Source organism: Scyliorhinus torazame, chromosome 15 (assembly GCF_047496885.1).
Source record: "Scyliorhinus torazame isolate Kashiwa2021f chromosome 15, sScyTor2.1, whole genome shotgun sequence".
Taxonomy (NCBI): domain Eukaryota; kingdom Metazoa; phylum Chordata; class Chondrichthyes; order Carcharhiniformes; family Scyliorhinidae; genus Scyliorhinus; species Scyliorhinus torazame.
In genome coordinates this window covers 8141174-8169137 of record NC_092721.1, presented here as the reverse complement: position 1 = coordinate 8169137, position 27964 = coordinate 8141174, and the positions used below count along the sequence as shown (strand labels likewise).

Genomic DNA, 27964 nt, shown 5'->3' with positions numbered 1-27964 from the left:
CCAGACTTTTTCCTGGGATGGTGGGATTGTCCGATGAGAAGAGATTGAGGAGACTGGGCCTGTATTCTATGGGGTTTAGAAGAATGACAGGTGACTGCATTGAAGCATCCACAATTCTTACAGGGCTCGACAGGGTAGATGCAGGAAGGATGTTTCCCATGGCTGGGGGTTTAGAACCAGGAGATACAGTCTCGGAATAAGGGGCAGGTCATTTAGGAGGAATTGCTTCACTCAGATGGTGGGGAATCTGTTGAATTCTCATCCCCTGAGGCTGTGGAGGTCCAGTTACTGAGTATGTTCAAGACAGCGATTGACTGGAGTACTAGGATCCTTAAAGAAGTAGCTACAGAGATTGTGGATGTTATTGATTGTAATTTTCAAAAAATCCTTGAATTCTGGAGAAGCACCGGAGGAGTGGAAAGCTGCCAATGTGACACCCCTGTTCAAAAAGGAAGAGAGGCAAAAAGCAGATAGCTATAGACCAATTAACCTAACATCTATTGTTGGAAAAAATGTTGGAATCAATTGTTAAGGAAATAATAGCACATTTGGAAAGGCGTAATCTAATCGAACAGAGTCAGCATGGCTTCATGAAAGGAAAATTGTGACTGATTAATATATCAAGAGTTTTTTGAGGAAGTCTCAATCAGAGTGGATAGAGGGGAACCAGTAGATGTGTGTATTTGGGCTTCCAGAAGGCATTCGTCAAGGTTAAGTCATGAGATAAGAGCCCAAGGTGTTGAAGGTAGTATATTGGCATGGATAGAGAATTGGCTAAAGGGCAGGAAACAGCAAGTGGGGATAAGGGGTTCTTTTTCAGATTGGCGACGTATAATCAGTGGGATTCCACAGGGATCAGTGCTGGAATCAGCTGTTTACAATATGTATTAATGACTTGGAGGAAGGAGGCGAATGTACAGTAGCCAAATTTGCAGCTGACACAAAAATAGGTGGAAAGGGATACAAAGAGTTTGCAAAGAGATATTGATCGGTTAAGTAAGTGGGCAAAAGGTTGTCAAATGGGGAAATGTGAAGTTCATTTGGAAGGGAGAACAAAGTAATAAGAGTACTATTTAATTAAGTAAAACTGCAGAAAACTGTAAAACAAAGGGACTTGTGCACAAAACACAGAAAAGTAGCCCATGGGGAAGCAGGTAATCAGGGAGGCGAGGGAGTGTTGGCACGTATGTCAAGGGAGTTGGAGTATGAGAGTCGGGAAGTCTTGCTGCAACTGTACAAGGTACTGGTGAGACCACATCTGGAGCAATGTGAGCAGTTTTGGTCCCCTTATTTAAGGAAAGACATTATTTCATCGAGGCGGTTCAGAGAAGGTTCACTAGGGATGGAGAGAGTGTCTTATGATCAAAGGTTAAACAGGTTGGGACTTGATTAGTTAGAATTTAGAAGAATGAGAGATGATCTCATTGAAGGGGCTGTATTGGACCTGGTATTGGGGAATGAGCCCGGCCAGGTGGTAGAAGTTTCAGTAGGGGAGTATTTCGGGAACAGTGACCACAATTCAGGAAGTTTTAAAGTGCTGGTGGACAAGGATAAGAGTGGTCCGAGGTGAATGTGCTAAATTGGGGGGAAGGCTAATTATAACAATACTGGCAGGAACTGAAGAACCTAGATTGGGGGCGGATGTTTGAGGGTAAATCAACATCTGACATGTGGGAGGCTTTCAAGTGTCAGTTGAAAGGAATTCAGGACCGGCATGTTCCTGTGAGGAAGAAGGATAAATACGGCAATTTTCGGGAACCTTGGATAACGAGAGATATTGTAGGCCTCGTCAAAAGGAAAAAGGAGGCATTTGTCAGGGCTAAAAGGCTGGGAACAGACGAAGCCTGTGGAATACAAGGAAAGTAGGAAGGAACTTAAGCAAGGAGTCAGGAGGGCTAGAAGGGGTCACGAAAAGTCATTGGCAAATAGAGTTAAGGAAAATCCCAAGGCTTTTTACACGTACATAAAAAGCAAGAGGGTAGCCAGGGAAAGGGTTGGCCCACTGAAGTATAGGCAAGGGAATCTATGTGTGGAGCCAGAGGAAATGGGCGAGGTACTAAATGAATACTTTGCATCAGTATTCACCAAAGAGAAGGAATTGGTGAATGTTGAGTCTGGAGAAGGGTGTGTAGATAGCCTGGGTCACATTGAGATCCAAAAAGACGAGGTGTTGGGCGTCTTGAAAAATATTAAGGTAGATAAGTCCCCAGGACCTGATGGGATCTACCCCAGAATACTGAAGGAGGCTAGAGAGGAAATTGCTGAGGTCTTGACAGAAATATTTGGATCCTCACTGTCTTCAGGTGATGTCCCGGAGGACTGGAGAATAGCCAATGTTGTTCCTTTGTTTAAGAAGGGTAGCAGGATAATCCAGGGAACTACAGGCTGGTGAGCCTTACGTCAGTGGTAGGGAAATTACTGGAGAGAATTCTTCGAGACAGGATCTACTCCCATTTCGAAGCAAATGGACGTATTAGTGAGAGGCAGCATGGTTTTGTGAAGGGGAGGTCGTGTCTCACTAACTTGATAGAGTTTTTCGAAGAGGTCACAAAGATGATTGATGCAGGTAGGGCAGTGGATGTTGTCTATATGGACTTCAGTAAGGCCTTTGACAAGGTCCCTCATGGTAGACTAGTACAAAAGGTGAAGTCACACGGGATCAGGGGTGAGCTGGCAAGGTGGATACAGAACGGGCTTGGTCATAGAAGGCAGAGAGTAGCAATGGAAGGATGCTTTTCTAATTGGAGGGCTGTGACTAGTGGTGTTCCGCAGGGATCAGTGCTGGGACCTTTGCTGTTTGCAGTATACATAAATGATTTGGAGGAAAATGTAACTGGTCTGATTAGTAAGTTTGCAGACGACACAAAGGTTGGTGGAATTGCGGATCGCGATGAAGACTGTCAGAGGATACAGCAGGATTTAGATTGTTTGGAGACTTGGGCGGAGAGATGGCAGATGGAGTTTAATCTGGACAAATGTGAGGTTATGCATTTTGGAAGATCTAATGCAGGTAGGGAATATACAGTGAATGGTAGAACCCTCGAGTATTGAAAGTCAGAGAGATCGAGGTGTACAGGTCCACAGGTCACTGAAAGGGGCAACACAGGTGGAGAAGGTAGTCAAGAAGGCATACGGCATGCTTGCCTTCATTGGCCAGGGCGTTGAGTATAAGAATTGGCAAGTCATGTTGCAGCTGTATAGAACCTTAGTGAGGCCACACTTGGAGTTCAATTCTGGTCGCCACACTACCAGAAGGATGTGGAGGCTTCAGAGAGGGTGCAGAAGAGATTTACCAGAATGTTGCCTGGTATGGAGGGCATTAGCTATGAGGAGCGGTTGTATAAACTCGGTTTGTTCTCACTGGAACGACGGAGGTTGAGGGGCGACCTGATAGAGGTCTACAAAATTATGAGGGGCATAGACAGAGTGGATAGTAAAAAGCTTTTCCCCATGGTAGAGGGGTCAATCACTAGGGGGCATAGGTTTAAGGTGCGAGGGGCAAGGTTTAGAGTAGATGTACGAGGCAAGTTTTTTACACAGAGGGTAGTGGGTGTCTGGAACTTGCTGCCGGAGGAGGTGGTGGAAGCAGGGATGATAGTGACATTTAAGGGGCATCTTGACAAATACATGAATAGGATGGGAATAGAGGGATACGGACCCAGGAAGTGTAGAAGATTGTAGTTTAGTCGGGCAGCATGGTCGGCAGGGGTTAGAGGGCCGAAGGGCCTGTTCCTGTGCTGTACTTTTCTTTGTTCTTTGAAACATACAGGATTCTTAAGGGTCTTGACAGGGTAAATGCTGAGAGGGTGTCCCCCCTCATAGGAGAGTGGAAGACCAGAGGGCAAATTTAAGACTGAGATGAGGAGGAATTTCTTCTCAGAGGGTTGTGAATCTTTGGATAGTAAATACCTGTCCTCTTCCAATACATCAGTGTATTTTCCTTCTCCGTCAAAATGATCATATTTTTAAAACCATTCTGACAATTTTCTCGTCGGTTTATTTGGTTTTTCTAGGGTTATCCAGACTGATTGTAAAATCTATATAGCAGATTGATTTCCAATTTCTAGTGATGTTACATTTTTATTTTAGAAACCTGGCATCATTAACATGCAAATCCATTTGTGTTTGATTTATTTGCCTTCTCTCCATCAGGTATTCTATCAATCGAACAATTGATCAGCAGAGTTGGGGTTATTGGTGTCACGTTAATGGCACTGTTGTCAGGTTTTGGTGCAGTAAATTGTCCGTATACCTACATGTCATACTTTCTGAGGTGAGGAAGCTGATGATTGACTACTGTAAAAAGCCCTGTGTACCCTCAAACTCCCCGATTGTTATTTTCGGAATTGTCTGTTGTGTGTATCCATTTGAACTACCTTTCACTTTTAATATCATTGCTTCACGTTCAATTTCAGGCTGTGTGTTTTCTTTCTTGTTTGACAATAAATGCTCCCATCTCCACCAAAGGTGCGTTCAATCGACCTTGGCGAACTGCGGTCGTGCATCTTGTAGATGGTACACACTCCTGCCACTGTGTACTGATGGTGGAGGGAGTGAATGGTTAAGGTGGTGGTGGATGGGATGTCGATCAAGGGGTTGCCCTGCCCTGAATGCTGTCAAGCTTCTTGAGTGTTGTTGGAGCCGCACTCATCCAGGCAAGTGGAGAGTATTCTATTACACTCCTGACTTGTGCCTTGTAGATGACGGGCAGGATTTCAGGAGTCGTGAGGTGAGTTATTTGGTACATTAGATTCTTTCATGTTGGATGGGGTTGTTACCTGGCACTTGTGTTGCATGAATAACTTGCAACTTGTCAGCCGAAGCCTGAATGTTGTCCAGGTCTTGCTACATGTGGTCGCAGATGCTTCAGTAACTGAGGAGCTATGACTGGAAATGAATACTGTCAATGAGCAGCGAGCATCCTCCGTCCTGACCGTATAATGGAGGAAAAGCATCGATGAAGCAGCTAAAGATGGTTAGGCTAAAAACACTACACTGAGGAGCTCTTGGAGCGATGTCCTGGAGCCGAGATGATTGATCTTCAACAACCACAATCAAGTTTCTTTGTGCTAGTATGATTCCAAGCACAGGAGAGCTTTCCCCTCCAGTCCATTGACTCCAATTTTGCGAGGGCTTCTTGATGCCACTTGCACATGGTGACAGCAGTATTTCCCATCTACAAGGTGCACAGCAGGAACTCACCAAGGCTCCTCATGCAGCACCTTCCAAACCCACAACCACTACCATCTAGAAATACAAGGGCAGCAGATGCATGGAATTTCCCCTCCAAGCCACTCGCCATCCTGACTTGGAAATATATGGCTGCTCCTTCATGCCGGTGGGTCAAAGTCCTGGAACTCCCTAACAGCACTGTGCGTGCACCTACACTGACTTGATTGTAGTGGTTCAAGAAGGCTGCTCACCACCACCTTCTCAAGTGCAGTTAGGGCTGGACAATAATTCTGGCCGAACCAGTGACGCCCACATCCCATTAATGAAGAAGAAAGAAGATTTGGCCAAATTCTGCCTTGATGTCAAGGGCAGTCCCTCGTCTCTGTGTGAACAGGATTGGTCTCCCTGGCAATTAACTCTTATCTACACCATCCGCTGCACTTTGACAATACCTCCCTTACCTGCGCTCACACCACCTAGAGATGTAGGGATCCTTCCTGTTTATTCCCTTATTTCCAGCATTCTTTTATTTTTGCCGTTACATTTTTGATCGATGGGTGATTAATGGGCATCTCATTTTAAGGCAAGCAGCCTATATCTTTAATTCAAGCAGGAAAATCCCAACAGAAGCTGAAGACTTGCCGCCTCCAAAGACGGAGATGGGGTTGGGCCTCGTTTTGATTGATTGGCTGGTGGCCAATGGATTGGTCCAAAAGGCTGTGCTCTGCCCTGTAACAGGTGGTGATTGGTTCTGATCCCACTGGGATGTTTTTCAGAGTCCTGAGTTTTGAGTTTGGTTTCAGTTTTGATTAACGGCGAAGGGATCCAGCTAACTCTGTCCAAAAAGATCCAGCTGACTCTCCCCAGAAAGATTCAGCTAACTCTCCCCGGAAGGCTGACTCTCTCTCCCGAAAGTCTCTGGGGGCTGTTTTCCTGGGGCTGCAGAGGCCTGAAGACAAACCACAACTGAAAGCAAAGTTTGTTGTGAAGTAAGGTGCCTCTCCAGGGACGTTGAGAGTAATGCATTTTTAAACTACAGACTGCCTGAATGAATGAATCTACAAGGGGATCATTACAGGCTACAAACCAAAGCCTTTAATCTGCAAGTTTACTGTGAAGAAAAGTGCTAAAACCATCATCTAGAACAAAGACTCTTTCTTCCCTCCATGTCTGATTTTTACCCCTTTCCACCTCTCTGTGTTTGTCTGCCTTGTGTGTGTGGGTAGAGGGTGGGACGTTAAAGTGGATATTAGGTATTAGCTTGTCGTTAACCAGTTGTATTTATTGCATATTTCATGATAGTTATTATAAATAAACCGTACTCGCGTTTTCATTTACAAAGCTGGTGACTGATTATTAGGTGACAAGGGCCAAAGATTCTGGGTATTTTTATAAGAATTATTGGTTAATCCACTTGTGTTGTGACTCCGGGGCAGGTGGGCTTGGGATTGACCATTCACTAGCCCAGGGTGTCGTGACAGAGGGACAAGAGTAGCAATGTCATGGGAGCCCACTGGTCCTAGGTTCCTCTTCAAGCCACACAGCACTCTGCATGGGCAGATACTGCTGTGCTTTCAGGGTTACTTTTCACTGTTGCAGCCTTCACAGATTAAATCATTGGGAATCAATTGACTTGTCAGGAACTTTGAACCGTTTGCACATTATTCTCAGTGAAAGGACCAATGAGAATGTTAAACCTTCAGTCAGCTGTAACTGAGCTTTTTATCGCATATCAAGTCACATTTAGTGCTGAATGTCCAAACTAGGCTGAATAGCGGCCGTCAGTGTTCTTGGGGCCCGATAATTCTTGGTGGGCATCTTTTTTGAGGTCAATTGTGAGGGCTGTTCATTCAGTGCTGATCACAAAAGCTGGGCCAATAACCTTCATGACATTTGGAGACTACTTCCATTAAATGAAGAATATTAGAATAGTCCTGGGTTGGCTATTATTTTCTTGAGTTTACAATGTGACATTTGAGTAAATCAGTGAGGGACAAAGAGCAGTGCGTAAACAGAAGAGGGGGCGCAGAGAGACTAAGACCGACTGAAAGAGGGAGCAGGAACAATACAAGTGTATATGGAAAGGAACTGAAGGCTTGAAGACACAGAGTTGAGCAGTGAGAACGTTTGTACTTGCAGAGTGTTTATTTTTGCATCCGTAATGCAGCCGACGTCCGGCTGCTTTTAAATGTAATTTGCTTTTCTTTTTATATCCAGCAATCTTTATATTTTAAGGGCCAGTAATCAGAGGAAAATAATTAAAATCATGAGCAAAAGAGCCGGGATAAATGAGAATTATTTTTTTTTTTTACAAAGCGGGTTGTCACCTGGATTGCTCTGAACGGGGAGGAAGCAGGTTCAACAATAACTTTCAAAAGCGAATTGAATAAATACTTGAACAGGAGCTGTTGCAGTGCTCAGGAAAAGAGCTGGGGCAGTGGGATTAGATGAATAGATATTTGAATGATATGCATGAGGGACCAAATGGCCTCCGGATTATAAAGATTTTTTAAAAATCTGCTCTATGGACCATACTGAAGATCTTATGGAGCAGTGTAATTTCAGAACGTGCAGCCTCAATCCATGCACCCTCTCTTCTACAGTCATGGGTTCTTCCACTGTGTGGGATGAAGCATATTGATAGCTATTTAAATCGACTTTGATATGTATCTAATTTTCTAATGTGCCTTTCACTCTCCTTTTGTCCGTAATCCAAGAAATGTGACCGACAGTGACATCCTTGCACTGGAGAGGCGATTGCTGCAGACGATGGATATGATCGTCAGCAAGAAGAAGAGGTAGGAGCTGTCGGCAAGGGGAACACCAGCTGCTTTTATTTGCAGCAGAATCTCAAGGGAAGTAACCAAGCTCTGTTTGAAAGTTCCATGCATTTGAACAATACAACAGCAACCTACATTTATATAGCACCTTTAACATAGTAGCGACTCACAAGGCATTTAACAGACATGGTACCAAACATACTGAACCACAAGGAGACACTAGGGCAGGTGACCAAAAGCTTGGTCACTGAGCTAGGTTTCAGGAATGTCTTAAAGGGAGAGAGAGGCTTAGGAAGGGAATTCCAGAAAGCTGAGGGCATTTTTGTTTACTGCCCTCCTGACTGTCTTGTACTCCCCATAAAGCTGAGCTCAGACTGATTCAATCAAGAGGAATAGGCAGTATAAACAGTATACTGTTCTAAACTTTCTCTCGTCTAATAGCAAGATCAGCAGCTGGATTTACACTCTTTCCAATTTTCTTATCAATCAAGTGAAGTTCCCCTTCCAAGTCTCACACCATCCTGACTTGGAACTATATTGTCGTTCCTTCACTGTTTATGGATCAAAATCCTGGAACCCCTTTCCTGCCACGTCTAGGCTGCTGAAAAAGCAGCTCACCACCACCTGCTTGAGGGCATTTAGGGACGAGCAATGCCCACTTCCTGGGAATGAATTTTTCTACAAAAATGTCCGTGATTCTTCCAACATTCCTGCCAGTAAATAAAAGCTACTACAGAAATTCACGATGCTGTTGAACATACATTGTGATCACATAGACATTCCAGTTATGTTCCTGTTGACCCAAGAGGAATTTCTCATCATCTGTTTCTTTATGGTCTCCTTTCAATTTGAAGCTGTCTGTTATCTGTTAATTTGAATTTGATAGCGCAAAACAAAATGCCATTGCATTCAGGCTGCTTAATTAGAAATACTAATGGACAAAAATGAATAAGCAGGGGGAGAGTGTATTCAGTGTTTAATAAAACATTGCAGCCCCAAACTCACATAGGGTATTGCCTCAAAATAGTGATGACGAGTACACCCGTCGTAAGCCACATGGGGCCATTTGGAAATCTGGATATTGACAACTGTGTTTTTGATAAGGCGCGGAACAATGAGTAGTTGTGTCTATGGTCTCAGTAGACACAGAACATACAGTGCAGAAGGATGCCATTCGGCCCATCGAGTCTGCACTGACCCACTTAAGCCCTCACTTCCACCCTATCCCCATAACCCAATAACTCCTAACCTTTTTTTTTTGGACTCTAAGGGCAATTTAGTGTGGCCAATTCACCTAACCTGCACGTCTTTGGACTGTGGGAGGAAACCGGAACACCCGGAGGAAACCCACGCAGACACGGGGAGAACGTGCAGACTCCGCACAGACAGTGATCCAGCGGGGAATCGAACCTGGGACCCTGGCGCTGTGAAGCCACAATGCTAACCACCATGCTACCGTGCTGCCTCAGTACTCATGTTCGCACAACATCTTCAGGAGAACTTGACACCTTTTTATGAATTTGTTGGTAAAATAGTAATAGGAAAAACTGTGTGCTTTTTTGATTGTTGTGAGAGCTTTACTATCTTGGTTACTGAACGGAGGAGATATTTGTCAAGCAAATGCACCCATGCGAAGCACGTTTACCTGTGTTGTGTGTAAGACATTTACAACTAAAATTAGTGTATGCGGCAAACGGTGTTGCTATAACAATGTGTGTGGCTCGATGGTGATTTCTATAATACTATATGTCTCCAGAGAAAGCAAGCACCTTGAAATCTCCCATGAGCAGATCCACAAATATTTAAAATTAATTCAGTTTGTATTTTACTCTGTGATATTATACAAAGCGTCCCTTGTTATAAATGAATATCATCATACATGGCAGCAATGTGCAAGAATGACAGCAGTGACCTTTGGGTAGATGTGCATCTGTATTGACTGAAGTGATTGAATCCACTTGAATGATTGATCCATGAAAGCACTGACACTGCATCTAGCTCCAACTTAGTTTGCAGATACTGGGTGAGTTCACCTTAATTTTCACAAGCATTTCCCTCACTGTGAGCTGGCAAATGAGATTAAGGGATAGGTCAATAGGGAATATTTCAGAATACACATTCCAACAAGAAAGAAAAATTCCAAGGACCGACCACATGTGGTTAAATCGAAAAGTTAAAGATAATATCGAACTTTAAAAAAAGCATAATTGCACAAAGGTGGGTGGCAGGTCAGAATGTTGGACAGAATATCTAAAAAAAAAAGCAAAGAATGACAAAAGTATAATGAGGAAAAAGAGTATGCAAGCAAACTAGCTAGACATGTAAAGACAGTAAGAGTTTCTATAGATATTTAAAAAAGAAGAGATAACAAAGTGAGCATTGGTCCAATACGAAGCGGGTCTGGGAATTAATAATGGAAAATAAGGAGATGGCAGATGAATTGAACAGGAATTTTACATCGGTCTTCACTATAGAGGATACAAGTAACATCCCAGAAACAGCTGTAAATCAGGAGGGAGGGAGGGAGGAACTCAAGAAAATTACACTATTCAAGGAAGTGGTACTGAGAAACCTGATGGAGCTACGGGCTGACAAATCTGTCGGGTTCTGATGAACTTCATCCTAGGGACTGAAAATAATTGGCTAATAAATAATTGGCATTTGTTTTAATTTTCTACAATTCTCTCGATTTAGGGAAGGTTCCATTAGATTGGAAAATAGTGAATGCAACTCCTTTATTCAAAAAGGGAGGGGGGAAGCAGGAAACTTGCAGTCCAATCAGCTTTAACATCTGTCGTGTGGGAACATTTTATAAGCCATCATTGAAGGCGTTATAGCAGGACACAGGGATAAATGCACGGTGGTCAGGCAGAGTCAACATGTTTTTGTGAAAGGGAAATCGTGCTAAACCAATTTATTGGAGTTCTTTGAAGAAATAATGTGTGCTGTGGATGAAGGAGGATGTACTAGAACATAGAACAGTACAGCACAGAACAGGTCCTTCGGCCCTCGATGTTGTGCCGAGCATTGTCCAAAACCAAGTTCAGCTATCCCACTCCCTGTCATTCTGGTGTGCTCCATGTGCCTATCCAATAACCGCTTGAAAGTTCCTAAAGTGTCCAACTCCACTATCACAGCAGGCAGTCCATTCCGCACCCTAACCACTCTCTGAGTAAAGAACCTACCCCGGACATCCCTCCTACATTTCCCACCCTGAACCTTATAGTTATGCCCCCTTGTAACAGCTGCATCCACCCGAGGAAATAGTCTCTGAACGTCCACTCTATCTATCCCCCTCATCATCTTAGAAACCTCTATTAAGTCGTCTCTCATCCTCTTCCGCTCCAAAGAGAAAAGCCCTAGCTCCCTCAACCTTTCCTCATAAGACCTACCCTCCAATCCAGGCAGCATCCTGGTAAATCTCCTTTGCACCCTTTCCAATGCTTCCACATCCCTCCTATAATGAGGTGACCAGAACTGCACACAATACTCCAAATGTATAGTTACAGCATAACCCCGCAGCTCTTAAACACAAGCCCCCTGTTAATAAACGCTAACACACTATAAGCCTTCTTCACGGCTCTATCCACTTGCGTGATAACCTTCAGAGATCTGGGGATATGAACCCCAAGATCTGTTCCTCCACATTCCTCAGAACCCTGCCGTTGACCCTGTAACCTGCATTCAAAATGTTTCTACCAAAATGAATCACCTTGGTGATTGGCTAATAAATAATTGGCTCGTGAAATAGTATTTGCATTTGTTTTCATTTTCTACAATTCCCTCGATTTGGGGAAAGTTCCATTAGATTGGAAAATATTTATCAGGGTTAAACTCCATCTGCCATTTTTCAGCCCAGCTCTGCATCCTATCAATGTCTCTTTGCAGCCTACATCAGCCCTCCGCCTCATTCACTCCTCTACCAATCTGGGTGTCATCAGCAAATTTACTGACCCACCCTTCAGCCGCCTCCTCCAAATCATTGATAAAAATCACAAATAGCAGAGGACCCAGCACTGATCCCTGTGGTACACCGCTGGTAACTGGTCTCCAGTCTGAAAATTTTCCATCCACCACCACCTTCTCTGTCTTCTATGTGATAGCCAGTTACTTAACTAATTGGCCAAATTTCCCTCTATCCCACACCTCCTTACTTTCTTCATGAGCCGACCATGGGGAACCTTATCAAACGCCTTACTAAAACCATGTATACGACATCAACTGCTCTACCTGCATCTACACACTTAGTTACCTCCTCAAAGAATTCAATCAAATTTGTGAGGCAAGATCTACCCTTCACGAATCCGTGTTGACTATCCCCGATTAAACTGCATCTTTCCTAATGGTCATTAATCCTATCCTTCAGGACATTTTCCATTATCTTCCCGACCACTGAAGTAAGACTAACTGGCCTATAATTACCAGGGTCATTCCTATTCCCTTTCCTGAACAGAGGAACAATATTCACCACTCTCCAGTCCTCTGGCACTATCCCCGTGGACAGCGAGGACCCAAAGATCAAAGCCAAAGGCTCTGCAATCTCATCCCTTGCCTCCCAAAGAATCCTTGGGTATATCCCATCTGGCCCAGGGGACTTGTCGACCCTCAGGTTTTTCAAAATTGCTAATACATCCTTCCTCAGAACATCTACTTCCTCCAGCCTACCTGCCTGAATCACACTCTCATCCTCAAAAACATGGCCCCTCTCCTTTGTGAACACTGAAGAAAAGCATTCATTCAACTCCTCCTATTTCTTCTGACACCATGCACAAGTTCCCACTGCTGTCCTTGACCAGCCCTACCCTCACCCTGGTCATTCTTTTATTTCTCACGTAAGAGTAAAAAGCTTTGGGGTTTTCCTTGATCCGACCCGCCAAGGACCTCTCATGCCCCCTCCTAGCTCTCCTAAGCCCTTTTGTCAGCTCTTTCCTTGCTACCTTGTAACTCTTAAGCGACCCTACTGAATCTTGTTTTCTCATCTCTTCCTTTTTCCTCTTGACAAGATATTCAACATCTTTTGTGAACCATGGTTCCCTCCCATTTCCTCCCTTCCTGACAGGGACATGCCTATCAAGGACACGCAATATTTGTTCCTTGGACAAGCTCCACTTTTCATTTGTGCCTTTCCCTGACAGTTTCTGTTCCCGTCTTATGCTCCCTAATTCTTGCCTAATCGCATCATGATTACCCCATAATTACATTTAGAGTTCCAGAAGGTATTTGATCAGGTGCCACATCAAAAGTTATTGTGGAAAATGAAAGCTCATTGTGTAGGGGTAACATATTGGCATGGATAGAAGATTAGCTGACTAACAGGAAACAGAGAATAGGGATATATGGGAAAATGTTCTTGTTGGTAAGATGTAATGAGTGGTGTTCCACTGGGAGTGGGGGTGGACTGTTTACAGATTATATAAATAATTTGGATGAAGGGATTGAAGATATGGTTGATAAATTTGGTGGTGACATAAAGGGAGGTAGGAAAGTAAGTTGTGAAGAGGGCATAAGGAAACCACAAAAGGGCATACTTAGGCTAAAGAGAGTGGGCAAAGATGTGGCAATTGTCCATTGTGACAGGAAGAATTTTAAAAAGGCTAAATGGTGAGAGATTACAGGGCTCTGAGATGCAGAGAGATATGGGTGTCCTGGTGCATGAATCGCAAAAGGTTTGAATGCAGGTCCAGCGAGAAATTAGGAAAACTATTGGAATGTTATCATTTATTACGAGGGGAATTGAATACAAAAGTGGGGAGGTTTTGCTTCAGTTGGACAGGACATTGGTGAGACCACAACTGAAGTGCTGTATACAGTATGGGCTCCTTATTTAAGGAAAGATGTAAATGTGTTTGAAGCAATTAAGAGAAGCTTACGAGACTAATAGCTGAAATGAGCGGGTTGTCTTATGAGGAAAGGTTGGACAGGCTGGGCCTGTATCTGCTGGAGTCTGGAAGAGTGAGAGGCAACTTGATTGAAGCATCCTGAGGGGTATTTTCCGGGTGGATGTGGAGCGGATGTTTCTTCTTGTCAGAGAATATAGAACTAGGAGGTCACTGTTTAACAATGAGGGGATCATCCATTTAAAACCGAGAAATCTTTTCTTTGAGGGTGGTGAGTCTCTGGAACTCACGGGCAGCACGGTAGCATGGTGGTTAGCACAATTGCTTCACAGCTCCAGGGTCCCCGGTTCGATTCCCGGCTCGGGTCACTGTCTGTGCGGAGTCTGCACATCCTCCCCGTGTGTGCGTGGGTTTCCTCCGGGTGCTCCGGTTTCCCCCCACAGTCCAAAGATGTGCAGGTTAGGTGGATTGGCCGTGATAAATTGCCCTTAGTGTCCAAAATTGCCCTTAGTGTTGGGTGGCGTTACTGGGTTGTGGGGATAGGGTGGGGGTGTGGACTTGGGTAGGGTGCTCTTTCCAAGAGCCGGTGCAGACTCGATGGACCGAATGGCCTCCTTCTGCCCTGTAAATTCTGTGATTCTATGAACTCTCTTCCTCAAAAGGCGGTGGAAGTAGAATCTTTGAATATTTTTAAGGCAAAGCTAGATAGATTCTTGATTACCATGGAGGTGGAAGGGCACTGGGAGTCGGCAGGAATGTGAAGCTGAGGTTACAATCCAGTCAGCCAATGAGCTTATTGAACGGGGTAGCAGGCTCGATGAGCCGAATGCCCTCCTGCTTTTAATTTGTCTTAGTTTCTGAATCTTCAGGCGACTGTAACAAATGGCTGCCATACTATTGACCTCCAGTGGGTGGCACTAACAGGCTATTGAAAGCATCTACTCAAGATAAACATAGGCACAGAAGTCAGCCATTTGGCCCATCAACGTTTCATCATTCAATTCCATGGCAGATCTGACCCTCAAGCTCATTTTCACACCTTTAACATCCCTTACGTGTGAATATAAGAATTAGGAGCAGGAGTCAGTCATGTTTCTGCTCTGCTTCACCTAATAAAAATCTTGATTTCAGTATCGATTTTATACAATCCACAGAATATTAGAGGAGGGGAATTCCGGATTTCCATTCCTCCTTGTGTAAGGGTTGTGTTGATTTGAAGATTATGCTCTTCTTTTATGGATTCTCCCACCAGAAGAAACAATTTGCCTATATCTACCCTGTTATATCCTTTTTATTATTTTAAATGCGTCATTTAGATCACTACTTGTCCTTCCAAGCTGAAGGGAACACAAACTGAACTTCAGGTTCATCCTATTGATCACGGCCACTCCACCTAAGCTGTACATCTTTGGACTGTGGGAGGAAACCGGAGCACCCGGAGGAAACCCACGCAGACACGGGGAGAAAGTCACCCAAAGCCGGAATTGAACCCAGGAGTGCTAACCGCCGTGCTGCCCCTGTGAGGTTTGGTTTTGTCAATTGTGCCAATACAAATAAGGATGCAAAGCCCACGTGTGTTATATGCAGGGAAGTACTGGCAAAAGAGAAGTTTCAGATTTTGAAAGAGAAGTGGTGGGTGACAAATTCCTTTTGAGATTGAGACCCCAGAATCAGTTATTAACTTACAGCTAATGGAAAGTCTACATTGCTGTACCTGACCTGTGGCAGCTAGTTAAAAACATGCCAAAGGTGTCAGCATTCTGGAGTAGCATCTCCCAGGAGTATCCAGTGCTGAATAAAACACGCATTTTGTTGCTGTTGCCCTTCACGTCGACCTACATGTGCAAGGTTGGATTTTCCATTTTCACACAAAGGTGATAATGGCACAAAGGAGCTGGCTGTTGTCTGCATCTGATTAGGCTCCTCTGAACCTGATTCAAGTAAAATCGTAACGACCAAGTAGACTCCCCGTTGGCATTAAAGGTAAGCGAACCTGTGTGGCAAAGATTGGCCGGCAGGAGTCCCAAATGTCAGAAGCGTGGATCCCAAAGGTCGGCCGTTTCGCAAAAGTGGGTCCCGGGGGAAAAAAGGTTTGAAAAACACTGATGTAAACAACAACCAGCTTTACTGACTTGGCGTTTAGCAGTTCTAATACAGTACGAAGCTCAGTCCAACCTGATGCTTATACAAACCAGGGTACCGGACATACTTAGAAGGTCAATTAATAGAATGAGTGACTTGCATTAATACTACACCTTTTGTGAGCTCATGACAGCTAAAAGCAGCCAAACACCTCAAATCTCGCACAGTCATTAGGGCGGTAATTAGGTGTAGTTGCTATTGTGATGTAGGAAACATGACAACCAATTTGCTCACAGCAAGGTGCCACAAACAGCAATGTGATAATGACCAGGTCACCTGTTAATTGAATGACCAATTGTAGCCCGGACACTGGGAGGTATTCCTGTTGGGATCAAATGACACTAGGAAAACTCTCCTACTCTTTTCGCAAGTTTCATAATTCTGGTGCATTTTTTGCTCCTTGCGTACAGGTTTTTTTTGTGCTGTTCTCATTATGGAACTTCTTGTGCACATGGTTGTGGTCATTTTCTTTAACATACGGTAAATTTCTCATTTCTGTTCTAATATTCTCAACAATATGCATAATATTGCCGTAGGATAATATATAATTTTTGACGGGATGTGGTTTATTTGCATTGCAACCAGAGTCTGAAAGTTTTTCACCATTTTACTGTGCAATTTAAAGTTCTCAGGAAGTGCACATTCTCGGATGACTGCGGTTTATGGTGCTTACCTTGTAACGTAAGTCTGTGACCTACATTACTGGTTCACGTAGATTAGTTGCACAAAAGGCTTACTACTGTAGCAGAAATGTAACTATTCTAATCAAAAAAAACATTGCAAAACCCTTCAAACGCTCTGGAGCCAGAAAGGGTGGAAAGCAAACTGATGAAGTTCAAACGGAGAACGCAGATAACAAACAATGGGAGGAAAAGCTGTGAGACTGTTTTAAGACAACAAGATCAGGACAGTTGATACAAAAGCTGACATTTTCAGTTTCAATGACTAAAGGTGGACTGTCTAAAGTACCGTGCCTCTCCAGAGTGTGATTTGCAGCACTTTTCACAATATGTTTTTTTACAAGAAGTGAGGAAATATCAAGTTTGAAGACGTGGTTTTTAAGTTTTGCACTGCACACTGGTTAGTCAAGAGAGAGCCGGTGCATTGATCATGGATTTAAATCCTGCACTTCACCAGCTCAATATCTTCCAATTAAAGTAAACTAAATTGATTAGGCAGAATAAATAAATAAATAGAGGGCTGCTCATTGGATAGTACAGCGCAGAAGGAGGCTGTTCATCCCATCATGCCTGTGCCAGCTCGCTGAAAGAGCTCTCAATTAGCCTCACTTGCCCTTTCCCCACAGTGAAAGACTTTTTTTCCCTTTTCATGTATTTATCCAATTCCCTTTTTAATTTTCCTTTCAGGCTTCACAGATCATGGTAACACACCGCATTAAAAAATTTTCATTTCCTCCTTGGCTCGCTTGCAAATTGCCTTAATCCTGTGCACTCGAGTTTGCGACCCTTCTGCCAGTAGAAATAGTTTCTCCTTATTTATTCGTTCATAACCCTGCATTATTTCGAACGCATACATCAAATCTCCCCCTAATCTCAACCACAAGGAAAACAGTGCCAGCGTCTGCAGACTCTCCAAATACTGTGTTAATTTTTAAAAGAAATCATGGTGAAAGATTCCTCATTCAATAAATTTATGTAATATTTAATAGATATGGAAGAGGTAGTTTTGCCTCTTTGGAATGGTGCTGCCATTTGTAGGAGATTGCCCTACACTGCTCCCTTTTATAGATAGCAATGGAGAGAGGTAAACACAGGTTTTTGCAGCTCACCAAAGCTGAAGATTAATTTGTTTCAGGCTAACTAGCGAGTGGAATTTTCCAGTCTTGGGAGGTGAGGAGAGTAATGGGTCAGAGTAGCTGAGGATGTTATTGAAAGGTCAGTATTCAAATGCTTCAAAGAGAAAGAAAAACATTGAGCAAAGAGCATCCAGACTAATGCTGAAAAATTGGTAGCTGACTTTCTGTTGATTAGAATACTGGATTTGGATCACAATCCAATTTGTCTGAAAGCAGAAATTTCTGACACCAGAGGACCTTTTAAACATCTACATTAGTTTCAGTCTTCTGATCCATTATTTAAAATTAAAAATAAATTGAATTACTCAATAATTTGGAGTAAGCAGTCGCACTGCCAGCCATGCCTCTGTAGTAGCACAATTGTTTCTGAGTCGCAAGGTTGTGTGTTCAAGGCCCACGCCAGTGACCTGAGCACAAAATCCAGGCTGACGTTCCCAGTACCAGTACTGAGTGAGCACTGTACAGTGAGAGGTGTCATTTTTCAGAAGAGCTAGTAAGCCTGAGAGCACTATCTGTCCCCTCAGATGGATTTAAGAGATCCTGTAGCCTCTATTGCAAAGGAGAGCAGTGGAGTTCTCACTTGGGTCACGGGCAATATTTTATCCCTCAATCAATGTCATTAAATCAGATGATCTGGTCATTATTTCATTGCTGTTTGTGGGAGCTTGCTGTGCAAAGATTAGCTGCAGTGTTCCCCGCATTAAAACAGTGACTATACTCCCTAAAATTACTTACTCCTGTGAATCATTTGGACACCGTGATGTGAAAAGTTTGATGCAATTCTTTCTTTGAAGTATGATAGATGTGTGGGGGAAAAGATTGAACACTTTGAAGTAAAAGAACTATTATGTTGAATTTTAGATTGAAACTCATCTCATAAAGCATTATTGCTCAATCAGATAGTTCAATGGACAGGGAAATCCCAAAGTACCCAAATTCCTTAAAAAATATTTTCATAATATACCATTGGAATTTCCCACCTCTCTCTATACACACACACAGACAGCCACACACTCGTGCAAACTCTTGCGCGTGCAAACCCCTGCGCTTGTAAACTCTCATATGTCCAAACTCTCGCATGTGCAGACCCTTGTGCGTGTAAACCCTCACGCATGCAAACACTCACACATGCACGCTGAATAATCTGAATTGTGCAGCTCAATGTACCTGGCCTGTTTAAGAAACTGCTCGATACATCATTAACAGGAGGAGACCAAGCAGCGCCTTAAGTGTGCTCCCCGTTATTCATTCAGATGATAGATGATCTGTATGCTATCTTCCTGCCTTGGCACCATACCCCTTAAACCCTAGACCCATGACCCCAAGGTATATCTCACTACAAGCTTTCCAGACGCTGTTGCATCACACATTTGGAAGCTACATTTAGTGTGATAATGTTTGGGACTTGGACTTGTGATACATGGCTCTTGCCGGTTTTGCCGTAAACATTTTCATTTTGTTCCCTTCTTCCCATCATGCTTCATAGTATAGTAGGAGGCCATTCGACCCCTTATGTCTGTGCCAGCTTTTTGAGAGAGTTATCCAATTAGTTTCATGGCCAAAAGAGAACATGCTGGAAACTCTCAGCAGGTCTGGCAGCATCTGTAAGGAGAGAAAAGAGCTAATGTTTCGAGTCCAGATGACTCTTTCTCAAAGCTGGCTCATGGCCTTGTTGTTCTCCATTATCCAGCAATTTTTTCCTTTTTAAATATTTATCCAATTCCCTTCTGAAAATTATCATTGGAACTGCTTCCCCGCTCTTTCAGGTGATGCATTCCAGATCACAATTCAATTGTTTTTTAAAAATTCTCCTTGTTTCACTTTTGGTTCTAATCTATGTCCCTCCGGTTACTGACCCTTCTGCCAATTGAAATAGTTTCTCCTTATTTACTCGATCAAAACCTTCAAGATGTTGAACTTCTTTTGAATTTCTCCTCAACCTTTTCTGTTCCCAGGAGAGCATTCAAACTTCCCTGGTCTCGCCACGTAACTAAAGCCACTCCTCCCAGGTATCATCCATCCTGAAGGGTGGCTCTCAGAATTGGGGGCACTGCTCCAGCTGAGACCTGACCAAAGTTTGAGAAAGTTTTAGCGTGACTTCTTTACTTTTATACTCTATGCCTCTATTTATAAATACCTAAGTCCAGGTCATTAATATCTGTACAATTCCATTGTTGTGGGTTGGCCTTTACCACATTGTCCAAGTAACTGTTCTAAAGTGAAGCTCAACAATGTGTGTCAACAGGCTCTTCAACTGTGACTTCATGCCCTTTCCTAGCCTCACATGAACTAGGGCACCTTCTAGCAAAACAGGTGTCAGTGGTAGGGATATGAGCTGATTTTCCTCTGTGGCTTAATGATCATTCATAGCATCCATTCAATAGTTGCCCCAGCAAGTTTAACTAATTCCGAACTTAATGGGAATGGATCTTTGGGTCAGATAGCCCATATAAAGAAGACTTACATTTGTATAGCATCTTTCATGATATCAGACTCCCACCTCACAAAAGTGCTTTACAGCCCATCAAGTACCTTTGAAGTGTCATTGCTCTAATGTAGGAAATTGTTGGTAAAATAAAGTACATTTAAGGGATTTATATTTGCATTGGTAAACATTAGTAATAATGTATAGTTTTAAGTGGGTTTAATTTAATGTTTCTTGCCTGGAAGGGTAAAACCTATAGTTAGATTCATGTTGGATAAAGGTGTTTATGTGTGAGGGGTTGGCTAGAAAAAGTTGATTTAAGAAGGCTAGCGAGGGAACATCTCTCACAGCCTTGCTAGAATAACAGCCATACTATGGAATAACGGTTAAGAAAACAGATGCCGGAAATCTAAAGTCCAGCTAGTTAAGGAAACTAGAGAAATGAAGAGAGATTTCCAAGAAGTCTGGAATTAACGGAACAGGGAGAACCAGAATAGATTTTTTTTTAAAATTAATTTACGGGATTTGGGCATCGCTGGTTAGGCCAGGATTTATTGCCCATCCTTAGTTGCCCTTAATAAGGTGGGGGTGAGTCGCCTTCTTGAACCGCTTCAGTGCTGTTTGAGAGGAAGTTCCAGGATTTTGACCCAGCGACAGAGAAGGAACAGTAATATATTTCCAAGTCAGGGTGGTGAATGACTTGGAGCGGACCCGCCAGTTGGTGGGGTTCCCAGCTATTTGCTGCTCTTGTCCTTCTAAATGGTGGTGGTTGTGGGATTGGAAGGTGCTGGAGGGATTGAATGTTGATGTAGTAACACAGATTACTGTTCAGTAAAGTCACAGAGTTAAAAACACATTGGATTGTGAGAGGCCGGAAAATGTCTGCTATGAATTGTGAGAAATTACTACAGTTTGGAGACATTATTTGAAATAATTGTGGATATCAGTGGCTGTACTTCGGAGTTTGTGTAAAATCCTTTAAGACAAAGGAAGCTCGAAATAAGAGGTGTAAAACCTGAAAGTGAAACCTTGGAGGAAGCAGTGAAGGGAAAGCATAATTTAAAAGAAGATTTGAAAGTGGCATTTGAAATTACTCGTGAAAACCGGAGTTTAGTGAGACAAGGTGACTCACGGTACAAGAATCATCTGGGGGGATTTCGAGGCGAAATCCACAGACATCCACTTGGGTTTGTGTCTTACCACAGGCATCTTATGTGCTTTAAAGAGACTTTGAGCGTTAATGAGACCATTGTAGTTTAAGATGTACTTTGTAATCATGTTGATCTTTAAATCTGTGTGTATTTGTTAAGCTAAGAGGGGAGTAAAGGAGTGGGGGTGAGTTGCCTTCTTGAACTGCTTCAGTGCTGTTTGAGAGGAAGTTCCAGGATTTTGACCCAGCGACAGAGAAGGAACAGTAATATATCAGTATATAACAGTAAATTGTATAATACAATTTTTTTCATGTTAATACATTTTTTTATTGTTAAAAAACAAATTAGCAGTCCTGTGACTGTTCCTTCATATTTTATTGAACAAAGTAAAAATTACAGTCTTTTGAGCTAGGGTTGCATTCTGGGATTGTAACAAAATGTGGCAGCCAATTTATGCCCAGCAAGCTTATATAAACAGCAACGTGATAACGACCGGATATATAATGATGTTGGTTGAAGGATAAATATTGGCTCCTGGAAACCCGAGAGAGTGCTTACATGCTCTTCCCCCAATAGTACCAAGAGATCTTTTACTTCCACCTGTCAGGGCAGATGAATTAAAGCTTCATCTGAAAAAGGATGCAGCAGTCTATCAGTAATCCACTGGAGTGTCAGCCTGGAGCTTTGTGCTCTGGCCTCAAGAGCGGGATTGGAACACACAATCTTCAGACTCAAGTGAGAGTACAACCAACCGAACCACGATTGACACACAACCGGGCTTTGGTAAGCAAGCCATTCTTCTGGGATTTATTTTTATTGAAAAATGGTGATGAAGGAAGGATAGGGCAGCACGGTGGCGCAGTGGTTAGCACTGCAGCCTCACGGCGCCGAGGTCCCAGGTTCAATCCCGGCTCTGGGTCACTGTCCGTGTGGAGTTTGCACATTCTCCCCCTGTTTGCGTGGGTTTCGCCCCCACAACCCAAAGATGTGCAGGGCAGGTAGTTGGCCACGTTAAATTGCCCCTTAATTGGAAAAATGAATTGGGTACTCTTAAATTTATTTTTTTTAAATGAAGGAAGGATAGTCATCTCTTTTGATCTGATCTGACATGCAAGCAAAAACAAATTTGCAAAATTACCTTCAAAGTGATAGTTTGAGACTAATTAATATTTCCCCGAACATTATCAATCATTTGTTTAAAGTGCATCATTGTCAACTTCTGGAAGGATGGGATGTATATCCTGATCCTCAGCACCCTAATAATAACCCGAAGTTCAGAAACAGTATTAGTATTGTGGTGACTTTGTGCATGGATGAGTGAAGTGTCCAATCCTGTTGCTCTGCCCTCATGAGGTCAGGCTCGGTGTTTCAGCTGGTTTTGTCTGCCTCGCCAGTTTTGTATGTCGATGTAGTAACACAGCTTGTTTTAAAACCTCTCCTTTTACTGAACTATTCAGTCAGCGTGCCATTGGACAATCTTTGTTTAGAAACCTGCAGTGAAAGAACCGATTAACTATTTGCTTCACAAGTGTGACAAACTTTTAAAACATTTTGCTGCCGAAGGAGTGTAAATTTCATAGAGTTTTTAAATTATGGTGGGCTTTGATTGGGCAAGCAGTGAAAAATACTACCTTCATTGGGGAGTCTGGCTTTGTCAGAGGGAGGTCATGCCTAACAATTTGGATTGAACGTTTTGAGCATGTAACCAAGTGTATAGAGGAGGGTATTGCTGTTGATGTAGTCTACATGGATTTCAACAAAGCCTTTGACAAGGTCCCACATGGAAGACTTATTGAGAAGGCAAATGCACAGGAGATACAGGGGGATTTGATAAGGTGGATTCATAATTGACTTAGCAGTAAGAGACAGAGGGTGATGATAGACGGCTGTTTTAGTGTCTGGAAGCCAGTGACCAGTGGTGTACCACAGAGATCTGTACTGGGTCCCCTATTGTTTGTCATTTATATAAATGACATGGGTGACTGTGGGGAGTAGGATCAGTAAGTTTGTGGATGACAAACTTAGTGAGGTTGAGTGTCTTGAGTTGCAGGAAGATATAGACGGGATGGTCAAATGGGCGAATCAGTGGCAGATGGAATTTAACCCAAGGCTCCTGCTCCTAACTACTATGTAGCGATGTATAACCCTGAAAAGTGTGAGGTGATACACTTTGGAAGGAGTAAGTGGGAGAGGCGGGACACCTCGCATCCTTTAAAAAGTGCCTGGATGAGCATTTGGCACGTTAGAACATTCAAGGTTATGGGCTGAGTGCTGGCAAGTGGGATTAGGTGGGCAGGTCAGGTGTTTTACTGGTGTCAGTGCAAACTCGATGGGCCGAAGGGCCTCTTCTACACTGCAGTATTCTGTGATTCTGATTAATGACGGATTATGAACTGAAAAAGAGGAGAGGTAGAAAGAAATGTTCTGCGCCGTGGAGTGCTGTAGCCCACGGACTGGTTGAAGTAGAAACCTTTACTTTACTCTTGGAGGGGGCTGGGGGAAGGATGAAATATTTGAAGCAGAGCAAGGAAGGAAAAACAATCAATTTGGATTGTCCAAATAAAGAGCCAGGACCAAAATGATGGGAGAAATGGTTCCTATCTGAAAGCATTGAAAATCAGATCGAATGCAGGCCATTCAGTCCATCTGGTCCATGCTAGTGTTTTTACACCACATGACCTCTTCCCACCCGGCTTCATCTCACCCTACCATCATGTCTTTGTATTACATTCTCCCTCATGTGTTCATCTAGCTTCCCTTTAATGCATTAATGCTGCTCCATGTGACAGTGAGTTCTACATTCTCTCCATTCTCTGGGTACTGGAAGTTTCTCTGAATTCGCAATTCAATTTATTGTTGCCTGTTTTAATCTCCTTCATCTCCCACTGGTCTAGAAGGTTATAGTCCATGACCCGATGAGTTCATCTGTTTTTCTTGCTATATGTTGTTTCTGGTAAACTGCACAGCCTTTCCGTGTGCCTACACTGTCTGCTTTGTGCATTCGTTGAAACCAGAATGCAGATTGAAGTGGTAGTTTTTTAAAAAATCTTGAAGAGGAAATCCAATTTGAATAAATGTTCTATTCCCTGCATCATTTTTTGAATGATGGATTAAGTTTAAAGATCACCTTACCATGACCATTTCCCTATCTCTGTATCCTTGTGCATACTTTTAAAATATTTCTTGATGCTTTTTAAATGTGATGTTCTAATGTCTTTCTTGCTATTCACTTCTGCTAAAGTGTTCCATGAACTAATAACACCATGAAAAATTTCTTCTGATTTTTTTTGTTCTTCATTCTTCTTGGGATTACCCTGGACGAACATTTGGAACGCTGCTAACCTCACCCTGTCCCGTTAATGCAATACTTTAGCACCAACTCAGATTTCAAATTCTCAACATCCCTATGCCCACACTTCCCCATCTCTGTTACCTCCTCCAGCTCTACAACCATCTAAAATCTCTGCATGTGTGCTCTCTGCTGCATCCCCAGTTTTAATTGTTTCAGCATTAAAAGCTGTGCATTCAGCTGCCAAAGTCCTAAGATCTAGAATTCCTTCCCTAAACCTCTCCAGCTCTTTCTCCTCCTTTAGAACTCCTTAATCTACCCCTTAAACTAAGCTTTTGGTCACCCTTTCCTATTATTACCATCTTTACCTCACTATTAGTTTTGTGTTTGCTGACACTCCGGTGAAGTACCTTCTGTTCAAGCTGCTGGATAAATGCGAGTTGTTGTTAAATTTACGTCCCCTCAGATGTCCATGAATCAGTAAAATTAGAAGAATCTATAGTTACTTATGTATGATGTTCAGCATCATTTCCAGATGGGCAAAGACCCATTCACGCCACATGATTTAACACAGCTGCTCTCTTGGCAGTTACATGCTTAAGGAGTGTAGCTGACAAGTATCTACGTCATCTCCAGGTACATTTTGAAACGTCTCCAGCAGATCCAGCGAGCCTGTCCTTGGAACACTGTTTAAACCTGAAATAGAAACAAAGCGCTGGAAAACCTGGCATCATGTGTGGGAAGAGAAACCGAGTTAATGTTTTGAGTCTTGACTCTTCAGAAGAAGACTGTGAAGACCTGACAGTTCCGGGAGTACCTTCTCCCACAGGTGCTGCAGTGGTTTAAGAAGTCAGCTCTTCACTCCACCACGTTTTAAAGGCAACCAGTGACGGACAGTAAATGCTGGTGATGCCCACATTTTGCGAATGTATACAGTTGTGGGCACCATGCATTGTGAAGGTTTCCAGGCCTTGGTGAGGTTCCAGGGGAGGTTTGCCAGGATGTTAGCTGGGGAGCGGGGTTTAGATAATTGGAGAATCTGGGGTTGCTTAGCTTGGAGCAGAGAACGTTAAGGGGAGATTTATTAGGGGCGTGCAAAATGGTGAGTAGTCTTGATGGAGAAACTGTTTCCTCAAGCAAGTGAGTTGGTAACCAGAGGTCACAGATTTAAAATAGCCGACCAAGGAACTAGATGGAGAAGTGAGGAGAGTTGTTCAGATCCGGTGCGCAGACGGAAAGGATGGTAGAATCAGATTCTATAAAAGCTTTCAGAAGGTAATTGGACATGTACTTGAGGAAACTATTTTTCAGGCTCATGGGGAAGCGTCGGAGGTGTAGGTCGGAATCGGATCGCTCTTTCAAAGAGTACATGCATGCTGGGCCAAATGGTTTCCTTCTGTAGTGTAAGGCTCTATTAATAAATAAAATTTTAATCGTCTCGTGTGAATGGGCTCAGACAAGGTTACTTTAGTGAGTGAAGCTGAATAAGACTTGGGTTTGCCAATGGAGCTACCTACTCATCTAGCCTGGGAAGCCATCTAGATTGGCTGTGGTCCAAATCTGTCAATCACACCACCCAGTCAGGCCTCAATGATGTGAAACCAAGAATGAGGCAGCAAAGTGACAATTTAAACTGACAATACGTTCATTGCCAGATATCAGGTGTTAGGCAATTGGTCCCAGTTCCCGAAGCCATCCAAAATCTGGAATCATCTCGATGTCAAAAGGAAGAGAATTCCAATTTTTTTTTTTAAAAATAAATTTTTTTAGAGCACCCAATTCATTTTTTCCAATTAAGGGGCAATTTAGCGTGGCCAATCCACCTAGCCTGCACATCTTTGGGTTGTGGTCACTCCACACTGACAGTGACCCAGATCTGGGATCGAACCTGGGTCCTCAGTGCTGTGAGACAGTAGGGCTAACTCACTGCGCCACCGTGCTGCCCTGAACATTCAAATTCTAAGGATACGTCCGTCTTTAAAAGCCACTGGAGCATGGTACTTTGTGCATTTTTAGCAGTACAAATAGTCTTTTGATACCAACGTGCTCAGTAACCCAACACCAAGTGTCCTGCCTTTGTATAGCATCTTTAACATAGTAAAATTACCTCAAGGGCCTTCACAGGTGCATTATCAGACAAACCTTGACACCAAACTACATAAAGAGATGAAACAAGTGACCAAAGACTTGGACAAAGAGATTTGTTTTAAGCATCCTTAAGAGGAGTGAGGGGCATTGAAGATGTAAAGGAAAAAGGAAGGAACTTGCTTCTTTCAGTCCCTTCGCATCTCAATGCACTTTACAGCCAATTAAGTACTTATATTCCGTGATGAAATGCAGGAAACCTGGCAGCCAAGATGCACACAGCAAGATCCCACAAACAGCAATGTGATTCTGATCAGATGATCTGTTTCTTCGGGATGACTATCAGCCAGGACACCAGGTTGAGTTCTCTGGATCATCGAATAATGCATGGGCTCTTGTACGTCCACCTGTGAGAGCAGACCTCCATTTTACATCTTGGCCGTGACAGTGCAGCACTCTCTCAGTACTGCACTGAAGTATGCTGACGTCTGTAGAATGGGACTTAAACCCACATCCTTCTGACTCCGAGGTGGGAGTGCTACCCACTGAGAATGTCTGGCACCAATTATTTCAGACCTATATAAAAGTTTAACATTCTGTCAAACTCCTTCCTTCTCTCCGTCACAGCAGCGCGCTTTGAGTCAGCACAAGACATGATGGTGAAAGTACAGAACAGACTTTATTAATACTGAGTACTGGGGATTGATCTAACAGAGAGAGTGTGGCTCTGGGTTTCTGTTTATCTTCCAGCCCCTCCAAATACCTGTTGGAATCTATGCTCTTTTACAGACACTGTATATTACATCGAAAATGCATGTCACAGATCAGATCCTCATGATGTTTCTCGTGTTAAATCTTTTAAACACAGTATTTATGTGAACAATTGTACTTGTTTACTCCAAAGATACTTCCATCAGACAAGACTTCCTGACTTAACAGTTTCTGAATCCTTCGAAGAAAAGACATTTTAACCATTAGCTTTGCAGACTGTAGTTAACGGATCCCTCTACCTGTAGTATTACACTCATCATTAAGGCTATACTTCAGTCACTCATGCTAGATCACATTGCTGTCACGTTAGTTCCCTGCACAAACAATTCTCGTGTATCACACTCGAGCAAAAAAGCAGAAAGCAAATCATGCTTCCCTCCTGACATTTTGTATATCATGAAAAGCCTGTTTTTCCAAGATTCAAGGAAGTTCAATTATTAACCCTTAACTTTCCAAGCTGTCCAGCCGAGCTCTAACCCAGGGCAACATGGTAGCA

The 27964-nt window shown here is 43.0% G+C and overlaps 1 protein-coding gene across 2 annotated transcripts in view; it reads left to right on the top strand.

Annotated features, from left to right (window-relative positions):
* Positions 1 to 27964, top strand: part of LOC140391505 (Golgi pH regulator) — a 74147-nt gene that overhangs the window by 25940 nt on the left and 20243 nt on the right. For both annotated transcript variants that reach the window (XM_072476043.1, XM_072476044.1), the window contains exons 6-7: positions 4153 to 4273; positions 7890 to 7970. In XM_072476043.1, the coding sequence (XP_072332144.1) occupies positions 4153 to 4273; positions 7890 to 7970 (202 nt within the window). The remainder of the gene's footprint in view (positions 1 to 4152; positions 4274 to 7889; positions 7971 to 27964) is intronic.